The 17,663-nt window shown below is 35.2% G+C and overlaps 2 protein-coding genes across 2 annotated transcripts; one reads left to right on the plus strand and one right to left on the minus strand.

Annotated features, from left to right (window-relative positions):
* The first annotated feature begins 805 nt into the window (after window positions 1–805).
* On the plus strand, window positions 806–8,497 carry LOC106134230 (uncharacterized). Its single transcript, XM_060948933.1, has 3 exons — window positions 806–1,227; window positions 4,686–4,906; window positions 7,466–8,497. Exons 1-3 carry the CDS (start codon window positions 1,110–1,112, stop codon window positions 8,372–8,374), a joined length of 1,248 nt encoding a protein of 415 aa, XP_060804916.1. The 5' UTR covers window positions 806–1,109; the 3' UTR covers window positions 8,375–8,497.
* A 3,451-nt stretch (window positions 8,498–11,948) lies between these two features.
* On the minus strand, window positions 11,949–15,107 carry LOC106143389 (uncharacterized). The gene is made up of 4 exons (XM_060948988.1): window positions 14,835–15,107; window positions 13,316–13,974; window positions 12,867–13,012; window positions 11,949–12,245 (listed from the first exon to the last, which is right to left on the minus strand). Exons 2-4 carry the CDS (start codon window positions 13,962–13,964, stop codon window positions 11,949–11,951), a joined length of 1,092 nt encoding a protein of 363 aa, XP_060804971.1. The 5' UTR covers window positions 13,965–13,974; window positions 14,835–15,107.
* Between the last annotated feature and the right edge of the window lie 2,556 nt (window positions 15,108–17,663).

The following is a 17,663-nucleotide window of genomic DNA, read 5'->3' on the forward strand; positions in this document are numbered from 1 at the left end:
AATATTCTCTCAGTGCAACCTGAGACAATATAAAATGCCAAATGTGTGAAATCGTAGACTTTTACAAATAATGGGTTTATCTTTGCGGTAGATATCGTATGAAATTATTTTCATACAACTAGGGCCATCTAGCGCAAAAAAATATTACAATTTATTATTTTCCTGCCATCTATATTGCAATACATAAACTAAAAATAAAATGTAGCAGTACTCATCAATTATGTATTTTTGTTATTTTACTCTCCTCATAGATGGCACTATATTATTGCAAGTAAACCTTTGGATCTAACTTACAATAGCTAATACTAGATGGCTCTGACGTAAATTTGTGTTTTATAATGTTCTTCACTAGATGGCACAACCAGCAATTAAATTTTTGTTTTTGCTATTACTCAATAGATAGCATTGTAATTAAGTACTTTAATATTTTTTGTACGAAATTTACAGACTTTAACTCCCAAATTCAAATAGAAATATCGTACCTAAATGACAAATAAATGTTTTCCTTGGTTATTATTCAAACACTGAGCTCATTTTAAATAATATATATTTTTTATTAACTTACTGTAATTTAATTAATTATTTATAAAATAATTAATTTAAAATCAATAGGTATCAAAATGGTATGGTACACGAAAAATTATTTATATTTAAAATTATAATTGCCACAATTATTAGAGCGAATTCAGGTGTGTTGTGTTATTTCGGAACTATACTCCCTCACAGATGGCGTTGCAATCAATGAAATAAAACTTACTACACATTTGTCGTAGTACAGAGATGGGGGGGTGCACGTCAACTTTGCCGTCGCCCATTCATTCAACAATCATTGACGCGCCGGCCGGCCGGCTAGTCGTTCGTTGTTATTACATGAAGTCAGGCGAAATTCCTGTAACGCGCGCGTGTAACGAACTATTTCGAATTTTAAAAAAAACGAACATATATTTTGACAGATAGGTGACTGGACTGACGATTTGTGAAACAGTTTAGAATTGAAAATTATTTCTTCTTGGATTAATTTTTGTCTTCGATTGGACTTCAATGACATTGGTTTTCCCTAGTGATGATGTGTGGTGTAGTGTTTGTTTGTATGATGTTGTGGTGAGGCGATGCTTGTAGGAGAACAGTCCCCGGCGCCGCGTGTGGTGGCCGGACTAAGAAAACTTCGTCCAGAATTAACTCCGGGACCTGTGCCAACGCCCACAGATCCTAATATAAGGATATCGGGTCAGTAATTGTTCCTATTTTTTTTATTTTGTAAGAAAAGCATGGCCAAAAACACAATAGTAGTGCAACCAGGCAATCTGTCCTTGGGTTTAGGTTATATGGTTATAGTTTGGGTTTTATTTTTTAAGTCAACCATTTAATCTTGTTTTTGTTATTTTCTATTCCTGTCACTATTTTCTTTCACGTCACAAATTCCCTTATCACTCTCGTCCTTATTCTGTTACTCAATGTTATTCCGATCATAGAACCTACTACCCCTAATGCTCTCATTACCGCTGTGTTTATTCGGCTTTCATGCTTCTTCTCTTACATTCAACTTTTCACTCCCGTGCATTAGTGTTGGTTCGCTTCTATGAACTGCTAGACGATCCCATTTTTGATAGTTATGCAGTTCTCCGTTCACCATGCTCCCCGCATTCACTCTCCTCCAAACATAATTGTCACACTTTTTCATCAGCTGTAACTACTCTTTCAATTGCTCCACTTTTTCTCCTCTGAGCAATATAGGAATACCTATGAAGTGTTATAATTTCTTTCTCTATCTCAAAAAACATTTTTTTGTTTTACTTACATTTACCTCCTTTCGTGTCTGATTATCAAAGCTTCATACCTACCTACCTACATACAGCTTACCATCGATCGATTATTAGGTAGATTATAACTTAGTAGATTATACTTAGACGTCCTACATTCCTAACAAAAACCAAGAAATGTGTGTCTTGTTACTTATTTATAAGAAACATATGGTTTAATGGAACTTGATGGGAACTAAAACGAACAAGGGTTTATTTACATTGGAATAGGGTAACCACTAACCACCCAGTTAGCTCTTAGCAGTAAGACTACCTACTATTGACATGACAAAAGTAACTAACTACAAAGGTACCTACTTACCTACAAAAGTTCCATTTTTGTTATTTGGCTTACTGGTAAGTCAGTGAATTTTTTATGGTTCCATCTCTTAAAAAAGTCCCTGTTTACCGCCGCCTGATAGCCTAGGCACGGTCATACATAAATAAATAAATATAAATAACATAACAATTAGGTAAGTACCTACTAATTACCTAGGAAGTTGGAACTTTTTCAAAACGGTGATAAGCTCTGTTTCATCCCACGTTGATAACGTTTGCGTGGGCGTCAGGCGGGACATACAGTGACTCAGTGAATGATAACGGTGATTAGGGTTAGAGCGCCTGTAATCAAAAATTGTTTTGGCAAATAATTTTAGCGTTAGTACCTATTTTCGTAAATTTTTGATTCATGATGCAATAAGATATTATACCTACAATTTTTTTAAACATGAAGCCTATCGCCCGGATAGTTAGGAAGTGTCCATTTTCCGACTTGCCCTTCAGTTGCCATTGCCATGTTCCCTGTAAACCTCATCATCATCATCAGCCGTAGGACGTCCACTGCTGAGCATAGGCCTCTCCTCATGACTTCCACCTCGCGCTTCCACTTATACCTAATTGCCTACTTCTTTCGCTTCATTCACATTCATCAATTATGCAAGCTCGCCTATATGTGATCTAGGATTGTTGCAATGTTTTTGTTACTATTTTTATTATAACAAGTAAGTAATTTGAAAGTCTTGAAGGCTGAACAGTTTTTTCATAACTACTACAGCACATAACTATTAAGTTAGTTTCATTATGTTATTTTCACTTAGAATTAAAATTACTACCGCTTTCAAAGCAGACTCCTGAAGCATAACAATTGCGGGTGCAACTAAGAAACGCAAAAATAAGACAATGTTCACATGAATTACTTAGTAAAAAAAATAAGAGCTTGTTCAATAATGGATGAACTTTTCACGCTTCAATAAAAATTATTTTCTATTGTTATGTAAGTAGGTCCCATGATTTAATAAACCTTAACATATGAACAACTTGATGCACGATTACGCGGCTGTTTTAAAAGTGCATTCTATAAACGATTTCATAAACATAAGCAAAACGTTAACTTGAACAAACGCACGATTACGTACCTATTTTAATATTTCATCCTATAAACGATTTAATAAACAAAAACAAAACATAAAAACATCTTTGAACAAATGCACGATTACGTATTTCAAAAGAGCTTATCCAGTTTATCCTATACCTAGGTACAAACAAACATTTGCACATGCAGATACAACCAAAACAACATCCAACATGAAACATGAGTTCATCGGTCCGAAAGTTCTTTGTCAGGAGTCCTGACACCGAAAAGGTTATGGTCGAAAGAGCCCGAGTTCAAATTTGCGAGGCCTGGCTTTTATCGCAAAAAAACTGACACAAAGCTAATTACACGACATTGGCTTTTCGGGCGTCATAATATACGAGTACCTACATACATACACATATAAGTACATAATAATCACGCATATATTTATTTTATTTTTTTATAGTCTATATGTATATATTTTCTATCAATATTACTTATCTTAATATTACTTATATTTACTAAGTTATGAGTTTGTCTTTCCTTGTTGGCTGGGGTCTTTATGACCCCGATTCTAAAGAGTGTGGTAAACCAATAACTAAGTTAATTTAAAATTATAATATTTTTAAAAAACACCATTGTTAATCCGCGGCTCCGCCCGCTTGTACCTACTTAAATAAAAAAATGCTACCTTCCGATCCGAACCTACGAGAATTTCCGAAATCTTTTCTTAGTGCACCCCTAGAACTAGAACACATAAGAATCCTATATGCAAAATTAAATAGATCACAATAAGTGGCATTATCTTACATATCGGTCATTGTAACTAGTACTTACATCTCTAGTAATGCGATCTAAAATACATTTAGTATTTATTTTAGCCTCGATACTTCTTGTCTTGTACCATCAAAGAAGTAGGTTCACACTTGTGTGATACACACATACATGACAATTTTATATCATTACATAAGTTTCTAATAAGCAAACAGTTATATTCCTAGAACCAATTCGGTACATGATGAAATCTGCAATGATAACGAACTGATAAGATTAATATCGATACTTTAGGGCTTGCTCGGTTATCGGATCATAGATAAAACAAAGTACAGTGTTTATTTATTTCCTTTGCAAAGATGTAATGCTCTGATGATTAGTATGTGAATTGGGAAAAATCATAAATTTGTTCCGCGCACAAAACTAACAGACAGCCCCTTTTTAGCCTAATTTCATCAAATGGTGGTTTAAATACACGTTTTTAATTTCAACTAAATACTTGAAACATTTCAGAGTATTGTAGAGGAAATTTTAGATATCGGTAGGTTCAGAAAAACCTTTTTTATATTATTTTCCAAATGTTTAAACAGAGAATTTTCCACAATTTTTTTTAATCCTAACTCTTCGTTTATCTCTCTTGATTTGATTTCGCCATTTTATAAGCCTATACTGCCGTCAACATCTGTACAAAGCGACACTACTCCAGTTTTACTGTAAGTTTTCGCCAATACTTAACACACATACATTTTGTTCACCAGGTGTACTCCGACAATATTACAATGACGACAGCGACTCGTGGGCTTGGGTGCGGGCGGCCGTCCAGCGCGGCTGCCTGCTCGCCTGGCGCGACGGCACATTGCCCAGGAGACCCGCGGCCAGGTTGCCATTGCGGGACCTCCACTTGCGCATCGCACCAACCTTGCCCAACGCCTTCCAGCTGTCGAGGCTGCGCGACGACACGTCTGTTGCCACATTTCAGGTGAATTTATTAAATATTTTGTCACTCCTAGATCGTCCTGTCCTGATGCTATCAGGGAGAACGCAATCGAAGCAACCTGCATCCAATGATTCCCCGCAGACTTCACCAGGTCGTCGGTGAGTCTCGCGAGAGGGCGTCCTACTAATTGCAATACCTACCTACTTATTGAATGGTAGTGGTAAATGTTATCTCTGAGAAGCCTTCTCTACCAACGGCGTACGGATAAGGGGTGTTTGTGATATTATGTATGTGACTATTGTTGAATATATATTGTTACAATTTGTAATTGAGAAGAAAAACATGATATTTAACCACAATGGCAATAAAATCGCTTACGTCCCGAACCAACTGATCTTCACGACGACGAGTCGCGATACTTTATAGTGAAATTTACCGTTCTTCTACACCTGACCTTCGAAATTTTTGTAGGGAATTCACTCATATAGGATCAGATGAAACATCCATATGCCTAAATATACCGATTTCCTTTAACTTCACCGTAACATTAAAATATCGTGTAGCTTCGCGTTTATATATAGAGATATCTATGTGAACTAATCCAAATACCCTGTTTGTTATGAAATATTGAACCGATAATGAAAATTATTTTACCGTTACCGTTACACAGGTACATTACCTGCGCATGCGCATGTAGTACGTACCACGATGACGTAGAGATAATTATAGCCCAACAATTATAAAGGAATAATAAAATAACTATGAGAGAGACCGTCACTTTCGTTTCCTCAGTGAAAAGTGATTTCACGACATCCGGGAAACATTTATAGGCGTCAATGATGTGGAAAAGTATTATAGTTCTTTTGTTATTCCGTTTTGAATACGTTCCGGACGGTAGACATGTGAGGAAACTATTCCTATTTAAGATTCCTCAATATGAGCGTTAGGAAATGTAATTCATGTTGTAATTTATTAGTTTTTACCTTTTTTTCTTAGTGAGTAGCAATGCGGTCGTTGTAGAATATGCCTAATATTGCAAGTCTATCATTTGAGTAATTTTCCGTTATTATGTTTTGGTACTATGTAACTATAAACATAGTGGGGTTTAGCTGTGGCCCAATTAAAGTTCAAATAGTTTTTAGCTAAATTTCATAATAACAAATCTTGAATTTGAATTTTAATCGTTTTGATTTAATTTTTGATTGACATCTCGATGTCGTTTGTGTGAGAATCACCGTCCAACCATCCTGTTTATACTCATATTTATACTGATTTAGTTACCAAAAATGCATTTTATTATATATTATTGTATAATGTATAATATTATGTAATCAGCTCGTGACAATGCAAACTCAGGACAGTTAGTCTATTTATTACATTAGCGAATATCTTCCCCTTCTAAATTACTTTTTTCATAACTTCTCTTTAATATCATATAAGCCTTTTGAATAAAAATATTAGTTTTCTATCTAATTGGGCCTCATTACACAAACTAAGCCATGACCACGTGTGTATATAGAGACAATGTGTTCGGCGCGGTCACGTACGGCGTCATTGTCTGCTACTACAATGCTTTCATAAATTATCAACAGTTCATCAGTTGTGCCACTTTAGTGGTTACAAGATATAAATCAATATTACTACTGTTTAAAATTATATAATTTGTCTAAGCTGTTTTGTTTGACGTTGTGGTGAAGATGATATTACCGAGGAGTTTGATCATGATAGATTGGTGGTTTTTGAGAATTTTCACAGATTTAATACAATTTATTTTAGTTACTGAACCCACAGTCTTTATACATAAAGACTCTTCTAATGTATGGAACTTTGGAGGCAAGAATATGTCATAATGTCTGAGAAACTTCATCATTGACCATCGTGCTAAAAAGCCAATCACTTATGTTTGATTGAGGACGGATATTGCAAGTTTAATAGCACTTGGTTGCAACAAGGCATTTGAAAGTCGATAAACAGTTTCGCGTGTGAAGTTACTAGGATTCCTAAAAAAACAACGATTGAGCTGGAATCTTCGTGAACTGAATGAGTTGCTACTGAACGCTATTCTATGTTAGTTTAACTCCCAATTTGCTAATGTAACTATTAAGTAAAATAGTCACGAAAATGTTATTGCATTCCGTTACCAATAAGTGTGCTTTATCTTAGGAAACTTGGGTAACGTCTTGCGAGACCTCAGCCCCTTCGACCCACCTTTCTCACGATTCGCTCGCTTTAATAGACCTTACTGAGCGCAACACACGTAAATCATCGCCTTTTGTATAAGGCGACCTTTTGATGGCACTATTAACATAAGAAGGGATAGATCGTGAAGGTGTTGACACTTGAAAGAAACACGTTCTGAAGAAAGACATATGATCCTTGAGCATTAATGTTTTGTCGCTAGTCTATGAAGGCCTCAAGATCAGATGTTTTATTGTCGTCACTACAAAAGTTCAACATACGTGCGAGGTTAACGTTTCCGTTGAAATAACTCTTATTCAAATTAGCAATCGTATTTAATTCAGTTTTCTATTATCAGGCCCCAGTTACAAAATAGACGTCCTTGCTTTCTATAATAATTATATATTTTTTCTATTGTTACAGGCTTGTAATGCGGCGGAATATGCCAAATGGGTGCGCGCACTATGTGTCGAGATTCTCGGCCAGACACCGTTACCACAAGTCCGCTTCCTGGACGTGCTGCCAGCGGCGGATACCAGTCGAAATCCAAAGAACGAGGCTCCTCAACAAAAGACCCCGGCATGTCCGCCCCGGGCGCCACCGAGAGCTCGGCGGAGGCTGCTAACTTCTCCAGAAACACAGTTGCCTCGAAGAGATCATTCGCCTGCCGCAACGGATGAGGGTATCGTCGTCGAAGACGACGATTACGACTCATCGTCCGACCGCAGCCTCGACCTGACCCTCTCCCTCGACGCATTGAAAACCACAGACGTGGTGGACGCGCCGGCGCCGGTAAGAAAAGCGGAGGTCATCAAATGCGACAATTGCAGCAAATTGAACGCGCAGCATCACACACTACCGCGCGCTCGATCTACTGATTCGGAGCAAGGTCGTCACCGTTACCTAAAACGTTGGGAGGGGACGGCTGGCGCCGCGGAGCGCGGCCGCTTCACGATGGAGGCTGCACGACGCAAAACCGCTTCTCTAGAAAGCAGAGCGAGATCTTGCTCGCCTAATGCTCACGAAGCAGTAGCCAAGTACGTGCCTGTCAGGGAGCGAAGGGCACTATTCGAATCGCTGTCTAAGACTGGTAGCGGATTGGCACGGAGTACAGAGCAGCTGACGAGGCCCGTGGTTGTCCCGGAGACGACTCCGCGGCGCGCGGCGTCGCTGCACGACCTGCAGGCGCCGCCGACGCGGTCGGTGAGCGACCTGCGGCAGTTCTTCGAGGCGGTGGCGCGCGGCGTGGGGGGCTGCTCCGCGAGCCTGCAGCGCCACAGCGCGCCGCCCAACCCTGCGCCGCGCGCCTTCGCCTCCCTCACCTGCGCTTAAAATGTACATATTGTAGATATGGCGTTGACCGCCTACTGTCTCCCTAAGTCGTTTATTTTAAGACTGTTAAAAGTATTGTTATAGAAATACCTAATATAAATAAAATGATGTATTATCTATTAATCTCGGTATTTTTATTACACTACATAAACGAAACAACCGTTAGTATTAAGATGCCATCATCAGAGACGCGTAGATTGTGCAATTGTAATTGAGGCAATTTTCTTACAACGATTGACCTCTATTTCATTGTTTGTATCTCGATTCGTATCGTATGTGAGTAAATAAAATCGGAACTAATTTTGATGAGTCTCGTTTACCGACTTGTCGATGTTTCGTCACCCACCGTGGTACGCGCTAGTGAAATAAAACAATTGCTAGTAAATGTGCAGTGAAATGTCAGCGGGTACCTACGCGCAAAGGTCGCGAGGCTCCGCTGGTGTCCTCCACAGTCTGTAAGTACATACATTCTCTTGCAAAATCTGTTCGGTACTGTGGAGGCTATTTTTACTATTAGTAGGTATCGAATAACAAATCTGTTTCTCACCGTGAGCTAACTACTTGAAAACAATATAACGAAGAACGTGGTTATGGCGTACTGAATAAATGATTAATTCATAACATGAAACAGAAAATCAATAAGCAATGTCACGGCTACAACGCATTAGAATTATCTAGTAGAATCTCGATTGGGAAATGACAAAATATGATCGTGGAGAGAACGTGGTTTACAATATTTACATTAAGTTGTTACTTGTGTACCTACTCCAAACTATTATTATTACAAATACAAAGCTTCGGATAGACTCATTCCTCTAGGAGGATCAAATCTCTTCCAAACAATTATTCATACCTACTTTACAACCTTAACAATGTCAAAGGAAACCTTAAATTCGACCTTTACGATGAAGATTTTGACAAAGCTATTGTTTGAATACTTACCTATTTCCCATTGTTTCGAACACAGGGACATTAAAAGATAAGATAAAACTTCCGAAATATCTTCCATTTCAAGATAACTAATGATTCAGTAAGCATTGTAATGAATCATTATGGGATGATGGTACAAGTAATAGCAGAATTTACTCTGAACACATAGTCAAATCACCAGAAATCTTGGCTCTTTGCCAGATAGGATCTAATGGCCTCTTTACCCGTTACATGGTAGACAAACCTTTAGTCACAAGACTTCATAGCAATTCCATCATCGAGCTAAACAGTTGGATAGTGTCACTTCTATCTACGATGTAAATAAAGCAGCTGGTTGCCAGATCAGCTTTGTTGTTTTACTAATTATTGTACTTAATTCGGGTACTGTGGTTATTTGAATAAAAACAATTCCGTCAGACCTTTGATGACTACTGAGAATTTAAGTGAACTGATTATTAAACTGTCGGTTTATATGTATCTGCCTATTAGATATAAGGAAATTATAAGTACTTTGCACGTAAAAAAGTTAAGGAATGAAAATCATTACGAACATGACAAAAATAATCCTTACTTTATCCCGGGTGAGTTACCTACCTACATACGTCAGAATCTTTTCTTAATAGATAACCACAAAACAAAATATAACAAGCGTGAACCATGAGCACCCGAATCTACTAAAAAGTGAATCACCCCTCTCTTTCACACATATGACATGCGTGTATTAATACTACCAAATTAGCAGCTGGAATGCATGTCCGATGGTGGCTGCAACCTCACAACCAGTAATTCAATCTAACAAAAAAACTGACAAAAGGAAAAAAAGGTTATAAAGGATCCCAAGGGATGATACAGGTAGCGGAGATATCAAAGGTTTGGGCAGGCGATAGAAAGTTGTCGGATATTAAAAACTGAAATTAAAAATGGTTTTGTTTAGGGTTATGTCACGTTACATGTTTAGTCTGGACAATGAATCTTTTTTGAGTAAAGATATTATTTTATAGATAATCAATGCTCGTATAGTGAGAGAAAACTACGTGAGTTCCTACCTACACATTCAGGCAACTGTATGTCGCACGTTAAGAATCAAACCGTCACTAAGCAAAAAAATCAAAACCTCAGAAAGTTCATTTGAAGTCCCAAAATTTACAATCATTGCAAAATGTTATTATTATGTTTATAATTTTCTTACTTTTGTGTCCATATTATTATTATTAGGATAAACTTTGTGCTAACCACTTACAGGATTTAAATCTATTTATTAAAACGGATTTTTTTCTTTTTTTTAAAAAATATAGTGTCACTGTTCCACGTAATATTTAAAAGTGTCACTTTTCAAAATGTCTTAAGTTAGAGCTGAAACATTACATGCGTTAAAATGACACTATCTTCCTATATTTATAACGATAAATAAACAAAATAATATAATTGGGTAAATTGGGTAAATGAAACCACGACTTATTATGAAATCAGTCGATTTTATATAAAAAAACAATGTTTTATTACCAATTATATGGCTACATTCAGTCTTAATCTTTTTTCCATTTAGGTAATTGTAGAGTATTCTTATTAAAATTGTTCTTATTATCTAAAATCACAGTAATCAGACTATCAATATTACTATTATTTGAAACAATAGATAACAAAATTAAATTCTAAACAAATGTCTCACAGACAGACAATAATTTGACCAAAATCAATAAACAACTCTCCTCACTAATTACGAATTGGTTTTTGTTTTGGTATCATTAAGTTCGAAAATAAAACAAAAATCATACCTATTTCAAATACTTTTTCATTTAAGTTTTTTTTATAAACTTTATTTACCTAATCAAAATCAAAATAAAAAGAAATAGTAAAAAAATCTTAGTACAAAATAAAAAAGTGACAATTTTGAGATGGATTTCTTAATCACCTATTATTATAATCCCTTGAAAATTATAGAATGTGATTATAAAAAGATGATACATAATACGGCAATATAGCATTTTTTTTTATAAGATCCTTAAGATCCTTTTTTTTATTATCAGACAATGGTAATTTTGAAGTATAAAGAGGGAGTAATTGAGGCCGAGCACGAGGTATTTTAATCAATTTTATTTCTTTGTAATTTTCTTCCGAATAAGATTCCTTGTAATATACTCTTACGTTATTATTTGAATCCCCTTTTTCAATCTTTATAATCTTGATATCACTTACTTTAACTACCGCTCCTTCTGTATTTTTAGTCAATTTATACTCTTGAATTTTTTTTATGTCATAAAATTCCTTGTGAGACATTTCTACTACATTATATTTGTTCCCTTTTTTCTTTGCCTCTCGTATGGCATTTATGTACTGATCCGGGACGTAAATAGGTCCAGCACGTAACATTCTTTTTATCTGCCGCTCTATTGTGGAATGGACAGAGTCACCCTCATTTTGCGTATGACCTTTGATCAAAAACTTATGAATTATTGAATTAATATTTGGTAAGTTCTTAACTGCGTGTATGTATGTGGAAAATACGAATTGGTTTTTATTTTGGCCATATGCGTTATCAGAGTAAAATATTATATCTACTTTTCCTGACAAAGACGCGGACTTTTTCTCTAAGAATTTGAAAATGCATGTACCTATTTCATTTGCGCCCTTTTGCCCTTCAACCTCATTCCAAAAAAAAGCAGTCTGTATTATCTGCTTTTAGTTCGCAAATTGTAAAATTCATGCAATTTAATCTGGATTTGTAATAGAAAGAAGACACATCTCCCCTAGGAACCTGTAACATGGCTTGCATATCATAACATGCTACAATATTATTCTCACTGATAAATTCCTTGTCTCGTAACTTCTCTGCCCTGCTTAATTCTTTCTCTTTTAAGTGTGATATATACTTTTCTTCCAATTTTTCTTTATCTGGTTGTAATGCATTTTCATATGCAACACAATCTTCGCAACGGTCTTTCTTTGGTGTAAAAAAACTTATATTAAAGTCTTCTTTAAACACTTTTCTATAAATATTAATTTTGACATAATCAGATCCATTCTTTTCACAATCTTTTTTATAATCTCTGTATAAATCGGTTAATGTTTTCCCTCCCTCTATGTATTCTCTACTTGTTTGTTGACGCAAATAATGGCTCTCAATTCTGGGTATACTATCAATATGTCTTTTAACTGTAGCCAATAACTCTGCAGATACTTTGGTTCCATGATTTTTGTGTTTTCCACGTAGTTCAGGTTCAATAATACCCGTTGAATTAAATTTTTCTATAACAGTCCGAATTGGCCTGTCATTGATACCTAAAGTTCTTTTGAAAAATATTTTGCATACCTTCTTTTTTTGGTTATTTATTGTTAAGTAAAATGAGTGTTTGGGTTTTCTATTGTTAGATATTTTTTTATATTGATACTTCGGTTTAATCTCACTCATATGTTTAGATATAAAGTATCTTTGTTGTGTAAGTGACCCCATTCTCCAATAGTTACAAAAAATTTCCTTGCGTTCTTCTTCGGAAAAGTTATTGGAACACTTTAATCGGCAATTATTATTACAAGGAACACCTATTTTTCTTTCTGTTATTACTTTATGTTTGGTAGACGAAGATGTATACTTTAAACCCATATTTCGTAAAGTTTTTGCAAGAGCCTTTTTACTGCCGCGCTTTCTTTTTCGTGTTTGTCCATTAGAGTCATTCTGGCAAACTTCATCAGGTGTCAAATCACTAATAGCTGCAGTTTGAATATTTTTAATTTGCTCTAATACAATTGATTTTAAAGATAGAGGATTATAAAACGTAGGATTATTTTGCTTTAGGGGTGATGAAACATAAATAAAATTTGCTGGGTCATGTGCTACTTCAGAATTACCATTAACTGTTGCGTTAATTTGATTATCATGAAATGAGAGTATTTGGGTTTCTCCATAATATGAGTCTAAATTATGTATGTAATTGTTTGAATTATCTACTTCGGTTATGGGCCTTTCAGACGTTGTACATTTTTTAATCACATTTTCATTAATATCAGACGAACTATTTGAATCATATTGTAATGCTATTTGTTGTAAAGATGACAAGTATTCGGTTGATTTGCTTATTATTATTTCAATATCTGTTTTTTGGTTCATTGTAACACATTTCCGCTTCGATGGTGCAACTGAATTTTGTTCAGAATCTGAAGAACTGTTAGAAGAGCTACTAGACGTACTAGAAGTGGATGAACTAGATGATGAAGATGAACTAGATGATCCGGGTGCAGTTCCCGACGATAGTGTTTCTTTTTGTGTAAGTGAATTGTACGAACTGAATTGTGATTGAGACCCACTGACTAAATTTTGTTGTTGACATACTTTTTTTGGTAATTTAATGTTTTGTGTACGAGTTTCATTGTCAGATTCTTGAGATGACGAATTATCTAGAGAACTGGGTTTATACTCCTTATCATCATCGGAAGCAGGCGAAAAATCTCGAGTAGACTGACGGCTGCTACAGGAAGAACTTGAAGAATTTCTGTTTCTAAAGTATTGTTTACGTTGAACGCCTGTAATGCTGGAACTTGGGCTTGGATCTTGTGCAACTCTAATACTCGTAGTTTCGTTTATTTCTGGAGATTCTTCAATTTTGGAATTAATATCTTTAATAATTCCTCTAAATTTACGAGTCCTTGGGTTGATAGGAGGCATGATGAAGATACTGTAAGATAATATTGGCAAAGTTAGGTTGCACGGTCAATAAAAGATTGTTATCATCTATACTAATAGGTATTATAAATGTGAAAGTACGTTTATTTGTTTGTTTGTCCGTCTTTCACGTTTAAACCACTGAACATTGTCATGTCTTTTAACCAAAAATTGTCGTTCGGTATAAAAATTACAGCATTCGTTAATACATAATTATTATAAACTACTTACATAGCCTATGTCACTCAGGGATAAGGGCCTATCTAACGGCAAAAGATTTTTTAAAATTCATGTTGTATTTTCGTAGCCTATTAAATTCAAACAAACAATGAAATCATTCCTCTTAATAATTATTATTAGTATAGTAACAAGAAAGTTGGAACATTAAGACAAAAACGTTTCTTTTCGGATAGGGGCAGATTAATAAATAAGGTGATCATCTCGAAATTGCAGCAATACTGACTTTAAACTGAAAGAAACATTAAAGATCTAAAATTGTTTTAAATAATACATTCTGAATTTATGGAAAACACTGTCACTATTTGTAATACTACAATTATCATTTAAAATTGTTATCTTACTTAAGAACATAATTATCCGAATACTGTCATTTATTGTTTAATGACAGTATACCTTCAAACAATATTCCAAATATCCAACCAAAAATATGTGAAGACTGTCACTTATTGTTTAATGACAGTATACCTTTAAAAAATATTCCAAATATCCAACATAAATAACGGGACAACTGACACTTTACATTTAAATACACTATTCTTTAAAAGTATGATCTAACATACAAACTAAAATAAAAAGAAAACTGTCACTTTTTGTTTAAAAACGTTTTTTATGTATAAACCCAGTCAAACTTACCTTATAATTTCAGGAAAAGCGTAGGTAAACAAAAAATGTCACTGTTCAATACAGAATTGACCTCAACATCACGGCGGCCATGTCTCTAATGAAAAAATGACGATGTTGCTGTCAACGGCCTCGTGATCTCCCACCAATGACATATCGACACTAATGACATCTATCGAACGGATTATGATATAAACATGGGAGTTTCTGCATTACACTGTTCTTACCGCGCGCTACTAGATGGCGTTAATAGTCGATATTTGCATAATTTCGTATAGTGACGGTTTGATTCTTAACGTGCGATGTGTAACCATGATGCTATATGGGTACGCTTTGGTTAGAAAGGTTGCAGAAGCAAAACTAGTAACAAGTACCTAGAAATTTTAATAAATAAATGTGACAGTAGAAATAAGAAAGCCAAAACCAACTAAATTATTTGAACAGTTTATATAGTTCATCCAATCAAGTAATAAGCTTCGATTAAGCGAACTAGTTACTGTAAAGATAAAAAATCTTGCTAAACATTATGTATGTTCACCAAGTAGCGTAAGGCAAAATGTAGGTACAGGCATCAGGTTGAATAGGTAGTTTTTTCTACAGTATAATGTTAAACGAACAAAAAGTAAAATAAAAGACAGGTGCAAGGTCATTACGTTAAGGTTAGTTACGTCGTGATCGATTCAATAGATCTGCAGTGAACGTGGGTTTGTACACAAACATAATTTTGAACTTTATAACTGAGAAACAAAGTTGGTTATTGCTAAGTATCTGTGTGGTTAATGTCAGCTGTTTGATCCACGAAATGCAAAGTCCGTGAACCCAGTGTTTAGAAGGGTGTTTATAAATCCGCAATTGTACTTGATAGTAGGTACTTAGACTGAGCACAAGCGTGTTGTCCTGAGATTAATTTATTATTTAGTATACTTATCTGGAAGATGTTCTTCAAACTTATACACTAAATGAAACAAACGCCTAGGATTTGCCGTTTGTATAAAAATAAAAAATATAATTTTCAAGAATGTTTTGTTGAAATAGGTATTGCTTTTTAGCCGGGTTAGCTATTGTACTCTAAATAAAAGCTTGCCATCAACCTATCAAAGGACAATCAGCTATTTACGATATGAAATGAGATAACACCGCAAAACCTGATCTAACGGTCAGTTACAAGGAACCAACTATGCTATTAGGCGTTAAATTGAAACCATTCCAAACCCGATTGGAAGGGCACACTGCCTCAGTTCGAGAAACCGGTGTATAGACAGCTGTCTCACTTGTCTAGGATAAATGGCAACTAGTAGGATTAAACCGAACAAGAACGGGGTGCAAACAACGCTATTCAATATATTCCTGCGTCTTAAGACGATCCAGTAGCAAGTAAAGGGGACGCAACAATTAAAATTGTCCGCTTCTTTGTGACTAGGCGACCTATTTCGGCCATTTTTGGAGCATGTCTTCGGTTTTGTGCGACTTTTGTATTCGTCTTACAGAAATGTTGACTTTTGAGTATGTGTGACTTGTAACTGTTCCACGATTTTTAAAAAGGGACTATTCATGTAAATTGTGCTTTATTCTAGATGTTTTTGTAACAAAGAAACTATAGTTACTCCGTTTACTCGTGTCCGGCTTTATTTGAATAGCACGAATAGTAAATTCAATTTCGATTTATTATTGACTAAGTTATTTACTCGTCGTATCACTATGATGATTCTTATTAATCATTGACTGAACTTTTAAACCACTTACGGACATAATAAAACAACATTTAAAAGAAAATTAACTGAATATTTTGCAGCATACAATAAAATAAGAGTTAAGCAAACGAACGCCTAAAGTAGTCCACAAGCTACTCTAAAATCTACTTTACAAGGTCAAGTCCATCCATCTATCAGACTTGACCGTAATGTTGCAGTGAAAACTGAAAAGGACTGCCAATCCTATATGTTTTGGCGGCTTGCTTTCTCTTAACTTAATCTTAGGCTATATGTATAATGACCCTACTTGAATAGCTTATGCATACAACTTCGTACTTTAAGTAAGAACTCCTGGAAATACAACTATAGGTACTTACATGAAATTTTTTTGAGTCTGTTTGACTTTCTCTAAGGATGTAATCTTTTTATGTCTAATTTCATGAAATTTTTTTTTGTGGCTCAGTAATAAAATTACAATTTAGTTATAGCCTACATGTTAAGTTTGATTAAAATCAGTTCAGTAGTTTCATAGTTTATCATTGACATACATCGCGACACGAGATTTTAAGGTGGCTTTATAGATTATCTTTGAAAAAGCATGTAGTAATCGCCTTATATTAGTGAGGCCATTATTGTCTATGCTTAAAGTAGGTATGGTTCCGTTATGGAATTGCAAAAAACGTGCCGTCTCGATCAAGTTGATCAAATTTTTGACAGCATATAAATAGCTAACGGCACTGTATGGCGTTGATTGATTTTGGTAATTTAGTTGGTAATGAAATGCTTGATATTTAGAGTATCACTACATAGTATAAAGCAAAGTCAATTCTGGCGTTTGCGCCTTTGTATGTATGTATGCTTAATTATTATTATAATTAAATCTATAAAATTACACAACAGATTTTGATGCAGATAGATTTGAAAAGACAGGTTTACTTGTATGGATGATACCCGTGCGAAGCCGGGTCGCGTCGCTAATATTTGGATAAAAAAATATTATTTATCTCTAATCTAGGTAAGCTATCATTTGGCATATCGCTATACCTGTAAGGGGTGCAGGGTAGGCAAAGCCAATAGTAACAAGACTGAAGGCTACTTTACATGAATGGCTTATAGTGGAATTGAGATTCGGATCGTGGCAAGTTTCTAG

The sequence above is a fragment of the Amyelois transitella genome, chromosome 17 (assembly GCF_032362555.1).
Source record: "Amyelois transitella isolate CPQ chromosome 17, ilAmyTran1.1, whole genome shotgun sequence".
Classification (NCBI taxonomy): Eukaryota; Metazoa; Arthropoda; class Insecta; order Lepidoptera; family Pyralidae; genus Amyelois; species Amyelois transitella.

Bases quoted from the DNA above. Each gene is read 5' to 3' on its own strand.
- LOC106143389 (XM_060948988.1), bottom strand. From the start codon at position 13,964: ATGCCTCCTATCAACCCAAGGACTCGTAAATTTAGAGGAATTATTAAA. The intron at 13,013-13,315 runs GTTCGTCTGATA...TTCAAACTGCAG, and splicing joins ATTACAATATGATTCAAATA to CTATTAGTGATTTGACACCT. The intron at 12,246-12,866 runs GTAATAACAGAA...TTTACACCAAAG, and splicing joins CTTCGTCTACCAAACATAAA to AAAGACCGTTGCGAAGATTG.
- LOC106134230 (XM_060948933.1), top strand. From the start codon at position 1,110: ATGCTTGTAGGAGAACAGTCCCCGGCGCCGCGTGTGGTGGCCGGACTA. The intron at 1,228-4,685 runs GTCAGTAATTGT...TTTGTTCACCAG, and splicing joins TCCTAATATAAGGATATCGG to GTGTACTCCGACAATATTAC. The intron at 4,907-7,465 runs GTGAATTTATTA...CTATTGTTACAG, and splicing joins CGTCTGTTGCCACATTTCAG to GCTTGTAATGCGGCGGAATA.